This window comes from Ceratotherium simum, chromosome 35 (assembly GCF_057802395.1).
Source record: "Ceratotherium simum simum isolate JZ-2026a chromosome 35, ASM5780239v1, whole genome shotgun sequence".
Classification (NCBI taxonomy): Eukaryota; Metazoa; Chordata; class Mammalia; order Perissodactyla; family Rhinocerotidae; genus Ceratotherium; species Ceratotherium simum.
In genome coordinates this window covers 9,364,582-9,374,077 of record NC_141934.1, presented here as the reverse complement: position 1 = coordinate 9,374,077, position 9,496 = coordinate 9,364,582, and the positions used below count along the sequence as shown (strand labels likewise).

General features: G+C 58.0%; 1 protein-coding gene and 1 non-coding gene across 3 annotated transcripts in view; both read right to left on the bottom strand.

Moving 5' to 3' along the window:
* Window positions 1-605: 605 nt before the first annotated feature.
* Window positions 606-9,496, bottom strand: part of AP1B1 (adaptor related protein complex 1 subunit beta 1) — a 50,869-nt gene continuing 41,978 nt past the window's right edge. For both annotated transcript variants that reach the window (XM_087423992.1, XM_087423993.1), the window contains exons 16-21: window positions 6,527-6,672; window positions 4,601-4,730; window positions 4,218-4,302; window positions 3,436-3,522; window positions 3,177-3,331; window positions 606-1,571 (exon numbers count right to left, since the gene is read on the bottom strand). In XM_087423992.1, the coding sequence (XP_087280118.1) occupies window positions 1,497-1,571; window positions 3,177-3,331; window positions 3,436-3,522; window positions 4,218-4,302; window positions 4,601-4,730; window positions 6,527-6,672 (678 nt within the window). In that variant the 3' untranslated portion in view covers window positions 606-1,496. The remainder of the gene's footprint in view (window positions 1,572-3,176; window positions 3,332-3,435; window positions 3,523-4,217; window positions 4,303-4,600; window positions 4,731-6,526; window positions 6,673-9,496) is intronic.
* On the bottom strand, window positions 5,854-5,950 carry LOC147912449 (small nucleolar RNA SNORD125). Its single transcript, XR_015549988.1, has one exon. It is a non-coding gene; the product is annotated as a small nucleolar RNA SNORD125 (small nucleolar RNA).

Genomic DNA, 9,496 nt, shown 5'->3' with positions numbered 1-9,496 from the left:
GTGTCCTCGTTGGCAGCTGGGGCGGGCGCCAGCCACAGATGCAGGGTGGGGAAGAGCCTGCCCACACAAGCCTGGTCCTCAGCCCGCCTGCCCGCTCCCTCTCCCACAGCTGCCCCCAGTCAGAGGACCTCCTTGCCACTCTGGGGAACCTCCCCAAAGGCAGAGAGCTGAGGAAAACCAAAACGGAATGTCACCCTCCCGGCCAACATCAAAGGCGAGACGGCGTCGGCTGGGGTGGAGTTGGGATCAAGGGCGGGAGAGGTGCCAGGAAGACCAGCAGGCCTCAGAAGCCAGTCTTTAAAGACAGGGTAGAGAGAAGGGCGCTGTCCTCAGACCAGTAGGGGAGGGGCCCGGTACACATCTCGACCCTTTGACCCAGGACCCCACCCAGAAGAGCCTCAGGACCTGACACACTGGCCAGGGACACGCTTGATGTCATCATTTTTATTCACTTTCTCTTTTTGAAAATAAGTAAACATACAATATATATATAGATTCTCTATTTATATATATTAGATGTAGTTACTGCAGGGCTCAGAAAACCATCGTCAGCCACTCGAAGGCAGTTTTCAGTTCTGGTGGAGGGGGGAAAAAATTGCCCATGATTGCCAAAAGCAGAATCTTTCTTTATTATTAAACAGCAGTAACAGGAAAACCTAATGCTCTGTCAGACACAACTGAAACTTGGGAGGCCAGGAGGAGGGTAGCAGACACTGAGGAGAAACCCCAAAGAAACCCCAGACTGGAAGCACGCTGCTCACCAGCGTGCACCATCCCTCAGCCCTGTCTCTGCTCCAGGAGCCCAGGGGACACCAAGGAATGTATTATAGGCAGTGACTGTTCTCAGGGGCAAGGGGGAGTGCAAATGCCAAGGGAGTAGGAGCCCGGGCAGATGCTCTAGGAGGCTGTGGCCTGACTGGCATGACCACAGGGCCCCAGCCTGGGCGGATGTGGGGGTGGGGGTAGGGGCAGTGTGTGTGTGTGCAGGCCCCAGACCCTGACAGAGCAGCTCTCCTAGTACCCAGGGGACCCTCCATGCACACCAGGACAGCCTGGCAGGGCCCATCCCACATGAGTGGGTGGTGGGGAGGGCCTCTAACACAAACCCAAGAGAGACTGAGGGGCAGGGGGCTGCCCGGGCTGGGAGCCTGAGGAGGGAACCGTGCACTCGCCCTCAGGCACCGGGACAAGGAAGAGAACCCTGTTCAGCTTCTGCGGCCACTCTGGCTCTGTCTCCTTTGGTCCCCTCCTCACCTGACCCTAAATGTCAGCAGCAATGGAAGAAGGGAGTCCCCGAGCATGGGAGTACACTGAGATTTTACTCCAGGAGGGGTGCTGCCTTGCCCCGAGGACCCAGGCAGGCCCTGGAGTCAGGACCAGGGGGCCCCGTGGGTGGCCAGAGGCCTTGCCAGGCCCCTCCCAGAAGGAGGAGCTGCCACCTCCCAGGGGCTCCTCGGCAGGGCTGGCAGAAGGCTGGGGCAGGCGCTGGAAGGGCCTCAGTTCTTGAGGATGGTCTCGTAGGCCTGGTACACGTGCTGGGACACCTCTGGCGCTCGACACTTCAGGGACAGCTGCAGGGGCAGAGAGGGTCAGGGAAAGAGAGCGCTCATTCCTGGGGCTCCTCTTTGGGGCTGTCATTTACCAGGCTGGGAAGGAACACACGGGGAGGGAGAAGAGGGTGGGAACCAGATGGAGGAGCGTGGCGTGCTCACGTGGCCTGGGGGCAGTGGCGCGGCTGGAGCAGATGTGTGGTAAAGCAGAGGGGGTGGCCACTGTAGCCAGCAGGGTGTGGACAAATATACTTGCAGCCCACACACCTGCTGTCAGCCCAGCCACATGGCCCTACTGGCAAGCAGCGTGAATCATGAGCTGGAGACTGTCAGGGTGTGCCCGCCCCCCCCAGTGGAGGGCTGGGGTCCTCCGGACCCAAGCCTGATAGGAAACCCTGCGAAGGCTGGGAGGGAGATCTCTGCTCAGGGAGACAGTGGGGCGGCTGGGGGTTCTTCCTGGTTTCCTGCACTTTGCCTCAGCTCTAACTGTGGTATGAGCCTGGAGAGCACAGGCAGAGGAGACAAGTGCCACCACCCCTTCTGCCGAAATCTCTGCTTCTGAATGCTGCAATTAGGAAGGGGGAGAGGCAAATAGAGGTCTGGAAGTCAGCAGTGGTGGCCCCCCTGGGCCCCCAGTCTCCTCTGAAGGGCTCTGTCCATGCCGTGTGAGTTGGGAAGTGGGGGTACCGGCTCCTCAATCAGGGCCACCCAGTTGGGAAGCATCAAGGTGTCAGCAGAGGGCAGCCTGTCGTCCTGCCCGCAGCCTGCATGCATGTCTGCCTGGCTTTGGGGAGCCGCAGGGTGAGGCGAGGCCAGGATAGCCAGGGGTGCACTGGAGCCAGGCCAGGAGATGGGGTGTGCGAAGTATGGCTGGGGAGGATGGAGGGGAAAGAGGAAGAGAAATGCAATCTGCTAACCTCCAAGTCCTGCACCACAGGCACCAGCAGGGAAGGTGGACATGCAGCAACCGAACACAGGGAGACGGAAATTACCACCACCGAAGCCATGGCCGCAACCCCCACCCAACCATAGTGCCAGCACCGCCCGTCGGGCCCGGGAGCAGTGTCTGGAGGGCCATGCCTGCCAGAGACTTGGGTGCAGAGGCAGAAGCAAAGCCTGGGGCTCTCCGGGGGCCTGGGAGAGCAGCACGACCTCCAGGACAACCACGCTCCACGGAAGCCCTGTCTTGACTGGAGTCCAACTCAAAGGCCGAGAAGGATAAGCTGCTAGGAATCACCGTCCTCCCAGGCAGGCACTCGGGCAGGGAGGAGCACCAGGGCCTGGGCCCAGCCGGCCACTTCCAGTCAGGCAGGCCTCCAGCCAACTGTGCCACCTCACAGGGCCCGATTTTACAGAACCTTCTAGTCCAACTCACTGTTCTGAGACTCAATTTGGTGTCTTATCCAGGTAAATTAACGGATTGAGTTGGAAGCTTTCTAAGGTCCCTTCCAGGAACAGAATTCTGATGCTCATTCACGCCAGCCTAGAAGGGACCCCAGCCTAGCTGGGCTGGAGTGTCCCCCATCAGAGCAGACCCCTGGCCTGGGGTGGGTGGGGTAGCAGAGGCTGCCCAGGACAGGGAGGTAGGGGTCCTAGGGCTGGTAGTGCAGGAGCTGGCGCCCTCACCGTGAAGCTGGGGTTGCCGGGCTGAATGCGCAGCTCCGCCAGCACCCAGATGCCGTTGGTCAGCTTCAGGGACTGGTAGAGCATGTCCTGGCCCTCCACGTTCCTCTTGGCGACCGTGAAGATGTTGCTGCTCTGCAGCCTGCTGCTCACGGCCTCTGGGGATCAGACGGCCATAGAAGGTCCCCCAGTCAGCAATGGGGAGGGCCTGGCGTACAGGCGAGGGCAGTGTGGACTGGGGGGAGGGGCTCAGGAGTCCTACCTGCATTGAGGGGGCATTCTCTGATCTGGAACTGGGCTTCATTCTCATTGGGAATGTCCTTCCACGTGGCCAGGAACATCTGCCGGTCTGGAGGTGGGGTGGGGTAGGAGACGGGACCCTGATAAACCTGTGGCCCTGCTCAACAACACTCAGCAGGAAATGGGTCTGGTGGGGGGGGTGCCAGCTTGAAGCTGAGGACAGGCACTAGCTCCACCACAGCCCCTCCTGGTTCCCTGAGTAGACTTGCAGCACCGTGAAGGTGGCCACCCGTGCCGTCCCTGCCTCCGGGCCTTAGCTCTTTCCTCCCCAGCACCCACACACGCCCTCCTCCTGCTCTGGGCCAGAGCAGCATGCTCATTAGTCATAGCCAGCGTTACAGGGCTTCTCTGGTGACCGAGAGATGATGTGGGCAAAGTGCACCACACAGCACCAGGCCGGGAGTGAGCCCTCCGGGCGCTGGGATGACAGTCTTCTCAGGGGTTCCATCCAGGGCACGGGAGATGGGCATCAGGTGTAAGCATGGCCTGGGGTCCCTGCCTCGGGGAGCCCATAGGATGAGTCTAGAGGCTGCGGGCAAGGCTGAGGGGTGAAGCAGGAGAACCTGAGTGAGACAGCTCCTACATGGCACAGCCCCGAGAGCTGGCCAGACAAGACCCTGCGGGCCCCAATGGAGGTGTGCCCCTTGCTCCAGGTTCTGCAGAGGAGCCAGCGACTCATGGACTCCAATGTGGGGCAAGCCAATCATCCGTTCCAGAGACCCCAGGGGCACCCTCATAACTCACCCATCTTCCCGTCCTCCACAAAGAGGATGTGCAGTGGGTACAAGGTGCTGAAGTAGAAGACATCAATGTTGTTCTTCACGGCCACCTAGAAACAAAGGGGTCCCCAGTCAGTCCCTGATGCTTGATACCACCTGAGGCCCCAGGAAGGGCCTGTTCCCTATGCTCCCCACCTGAGCAGGTTCTCTCACATGCCTTCTGTGGTACCCATGCCCCTCTGTCCGCCCTGATCAGGCCTCCCCTGCCACGTCTGTGACCAAGAGCACAACTGCACAGACACAACCCTTTGCCAACACAGGCCAGGCCCCAGACCTCTCCCTCAGGCCCCTCCCCTGGGGCTGGCAGGCGGGTAAGGACTGGGGTGCTTGGCCCTGCCCGGAACACACCTGGAGGTTGTTCAGAGGCTCCATCTTCATGACTGAGCCCACTGTGTTGAGAGGCAGGGAGATCTCCACAGTCTGGTTAGGGCTGAGCGGTGCATGGACCTGGAGGGGGGCGGCGGGGGCCAGCCCAAAGCTGGGGAGAGAGAAGCCCCCGCGGGGATGGCAGGGGAAACAGGTGCTGACATGGCACAGGTGGGCTCCTCGGGCTCCAGAGCTGGGGCAGCAGTTGGCAAAAAGCCTCTCCAGCAAGCCAGCCCCACCGCAGGCCCATGCCAGAAGGACTAGCTCTTAACTAGCCCCCACCCAATGGCCATGTGGACAGGAGGAAAAGTCCTGGGCCAGCTGCAGGCCCAGCCTGTCTCTGCTCCTCTTTTTCCTCTGGGCTAGGCACTGGGCAGGCCCAGGAAGCATGGCCTTGCCCTGTCCTGCTCTCAAGGACTCCATCCAGGGGCCTATAAACTTCTTTTAACTTGAGAACTCGGTGACTGCCCAAGTTACTACTGCCAATCACCATCTCCTGGGAGGGACCTGACCATCACAAGCATGTGGGCAAATCAGGAGGATCCCCACATGCGTGTGAGACACCCCAGCCCCAGGCTCAGGGAAGATAAGTCCCCACAGTAATGACGGAGACTATGAACCGAGTGCTCACTGTGCCCGGGCTGGGTATTTGATATTATACTAACTCCTATCCTCATAAAAACAGCGACAGGGATACAGTCTCCCATCTTCCAGGACACAGAGACTCAGGGAAGGCAGGACCATGCCCAGACCCTTCGGGGTGAGAGTCACTGCTGAGATCCAGAGCTTGAGCTGCTTGACTCCAGCCTGTGCTCTGCCCACGATGGCAATCAGGCCTGCCTGGGACACAGCGGGAGGCAACATGGGGAACCCCAGGCCCTTGTGGTGGCCTAGCCCTTGGGATTTCCTGGGAGCTCCACCACTGCCTGCTGTGCAAGTGCCTTGCCCTCTCTGAGCTCAGGTGTCATTACCTAAAAGGAGGATAATGGTATTGACCTCCCTGGGCTGTCAGGTGGATCAAGTGAGACAATACTCCTAAAGCACATGGCACAGGCCTGGGACCCAAGAAGTTTTCAACACACACTAAGTTTGTTATGAACAATCATCAGGACCATCTCTTGGTGCCTGGAGTGTTTCTGTGGCCTCTAGGGTCATCTGAGAGTAAGCAGCAGAGCTTCCGCCACCTTTCCCGGTCTGACAGAGGGCTGGGACCCACTGGCCAGCAGGCTCTCCCTGAGGAAGCAGCCCCTTCAGTCAACTTCTTAGAGGCTCAGTTTGCTCATCACTAAAGCCGCTCAGGAAGAAGAATCATCAGGAGGGGCTGCCTAGGTTCCTCAGAGAGCCCTGGCCCGGCTGGCCTGGTCCAGGAAGACCCTGATGGTGCTAGATAGGAATCTTCCCCACTCACCCCCAGTGCAGGGGAGCTGGTGGGGGTGAGGAGCCTGGAGTGGCCACCACTCACAGAGGCCCTGCCTGATGGTTTAATCCTTGCCACATGGGGGAGGCTGGCAGGCAGGTCCACTCCTCATTGGCCTTCTTCGAGCTGGGCGCTGAGATGGGAGCAACTCAGGCCTGAAGAGGAGGTTCTAAGCTCCTGTTATGTGGGGTGCTTGCCAAAGGCAGGCTCATAGGCTGGAGCTGTGGATTTTTGTCAGTAAAACACCACTTTGGGCAGTGGAGAAAGGCAAAAATAAGGGGAGATGCCCCAACCCCTCTGCCTGGTAGTTTGGAGTCCACATAAGAGGTCACTGGGGGGAAAATCACTGCCTTAGAGAGTTTTGGCCTGAGGTGTGGTTGTGAGAAATATCCACCTTCACCAGAAAAGAGGCAGCGGGCCCCTGGCAGCCCTCAGCCCCTGCCTGCAGTCACCAGTGCGGGCTCTCAGCAGGCCGGCCTCGAGGAGCTCACCTGTTGCGGTTGAACTGGATGGCGAAGTCGGTCATGACCTGCAGGGCCTTGTTGGTCAGCTGCAGGTCCATGGAAATGGAGCCCACATGGCGGGTGAAGGTGCCTGAGATCTCCAACCCCTTGGCCTTCATGGCCGGGAGCCAGACCTGCAGGGAAGACGGTGGGGAGGGGGCTGGTGTTTTCTACTTCCCAAAAACTCAACAGCTTTCGCTCTCTCTCTCATTCTCTCCTGAGGGGATCTCCCAGACTGACCACACCTGCCTTTACCACCAGGGGATGACCATGTGTATCTCAGGGTGAGAGCAATAATCCTGCAAAGCCCACCACCATGTGTGGCTGCATACTGGAACAGCCTGGGGTAGGGAGGCATTTGCTGTACCAAGGGCTGACCTGAGTCTTCAGAGGTCAAAGAAGGAACATTCAGGAAGTACGGTGAGGAAGGTAAGCCAGCCCTGCCAGCCTCCTGATGAGCCAAGAAGAGTCGAGAGGCCAGTGGCACCCTGGGCCTTGGCCAGAGCCTGAGGCCTCCCTGGCTGTCACAGCCTGTCCTCTCTCGCAGAAGGCAGGGCTGGCCTTTAATTGTAGAAACTGGTCACAGAAAAGACAGTACCTAAGAGGACCCCTTGCCTGGCAGGCTTTCTGCTGCTTCCTTGGCTGCCCATCATTTGAATCTCAGCTCAAGAACTGCCCCCTCCAGGAAGCCCGCCCCCAGGCTCCTTCTCTATGTTCCTGGACAATGACGTTTTAGCTGATATACGTGTGCCTACGTGTTTGTCTCCTCTGTGCCCAGCCAGCTCTTTAAGGGCAAGACTCTGCCTTTTTGTCTTCACATCCTTGGCTCGGAGCTTGGGGTGGAACTGGTATTCAGGGAGTGTTTGCTGAGTGAACAGCTTGAACTAGAGCCCTGCCCATGAAGGACATACTCGGGCAGCATCCTGTGGACATGCAAATGCCTCTCAGGCCGTTGTCGTCACTCAGACAGCTCATAGGCCCCCTGAGGTCAAAAGGCTCAGGCCCTGCTCCCTCAAGGCGCACTGTGTCAGTGAACGTCTCCCCGTCTCTCAAGGTGCCAACACCAGGAGCCACAGAGCCATCGGGGCACCAGCCCTGAGCCCACCCTGACCCCCACGCCCCAGTCATGCAGCCCAGGTCCTGTCAACACCACCTCCTCCATCTGCCAGCAGGCCCTCCTCTTCTCTCCTCTCCATAGGCACCACCTGCATCTGAGCTGCCACCAGAGTTCCCCAGCTAAGATGGCAGCTGCCCACGTGGCTGCCCCAACTCCTCCTCCCCAATTTCCACAGCCGCTAAAGTCATCTTTTAAAATGCAGATGTAGGGCCGGCCCCGTGGCTTAGCGGTTAAGTGCACGCGCTCTGCTAGCGGCGGCCCGGGTTCGGATCCCGGGCGCGCACCGACGCACCGCTTCTCCCGCCATGCTGAGGCGGCGTCCCACATACAGCAACTAGAAGGATGTGCAGCCATGACATACGACTATCTACTGGGGCTTTGGGAGAAAAAAAAGGGAGGAGGATTGGCAATAGATGTTAGCTCAGAGCTGATCTTCCTCAGCAAAAAAAAACGGGAGGATTAGCATGGATGTTAGCTCAGGGCTGATCTTCCTAAAAAATAAAATAAAATAAAATGCAGACCTAATCATGGCACCCTTAAAAAACCCTCCAATCTTGCAAGGGCTTCCACTGCCCGGGGCCTCCACAGCCTGGTGCCCGCCCCTCCTGGGCTCGGACTGCACCTGTTCCTCCGGCCCTCACACTCGCTGTTCCCTCTCCTTGGAACATGCTTCCGCAGGCCCCTGCCCCCGAGTAGTTGCTAACCCTGATCATCCTTTGCTTCCCCTGGACAAACTTGTGAGGGCAGACTGGCATGGCTTTAGTTCTCAGCTGTGACTTGGCATGCAGACAGCACTCGGAGGGCGCCTGCCCGGTGACTTCCCTGAGCCCTGCCCCTCCATCAGGCCTTCTCTCATGCATTCTTGCAGGACTGCCTCTTTCTGTCACCATGCCTGACTGCTGAGGGAGGGGACCTTGTCTCTCTTGGTCACTGTGGCTTCATGGAATCAAGCACAGAACTAACCCTCAACATTTACTGGAGGAACCAATGGACTGTCAGCCCCCCTGGTCCAAATGCTTGAGGAACTCCAAATTCTTGTACACAGAGAGCCTCATCCCCCATGCCCAGGAAGGTTGGACAATGTATTTACCCCACAGGCAGGGCAGGGAAATGCACGAGTGACAAAAATTCTAGGTAGTCACAGCACTGTTAGGAAAGTGTAGATGACATAACTACTGCTTCTGAAGGGAGAGCATACCCACAACCCGGAACCTCCTGTGACTAAGGTAGTGGGGAAAGTCCTGCCCATGTTGCAAGGACTCCTCCTCCAGGCAGCCTGCCCAGATTCCTCCTGACCTGGTGATCCCTCACCTCTCATTTCTAGCACTCGCTGTTGGTACATTCATCTGGCCCTCCACTATGACAAAGCAGCAATAACATCTGTTAAAATGAACACACAAGCAGAGGGCCAGCTCCAGGCTTTATATTTCTGGCAGCTCTGCAGTGCCTGGTAAGGGCTGGCACCCACAGGGTTGCAGGAGTCTTTGCTGCTCTTCTGTCACTCGGTCCTGCCTTATGCCTGTCATATTGGGCTTTTAATGTGTATGAGTTGGCCTCATGCATCAGCATAGCCGATCTATGTAATAATTAGTCAACTAAACATTTTTTTACATCATACCACGTATCTGAGTGTGTGTTCTCTTCAGTCCTACTGATTCTGACAACCCATGACATTAAGGCAGGCACAGAGGAGGTTCTCGACTACTTTGGGATATGATCAGGTAGGAGTTGGGAACAGAAACTTTGGTGCCATCGCCTTACATTCAGTTTCAGACTCTGTCATTTATCAGCTATGTGACCTTAGGCAACAGCACTCAGATTTCTCAACCACAAAATGGGAG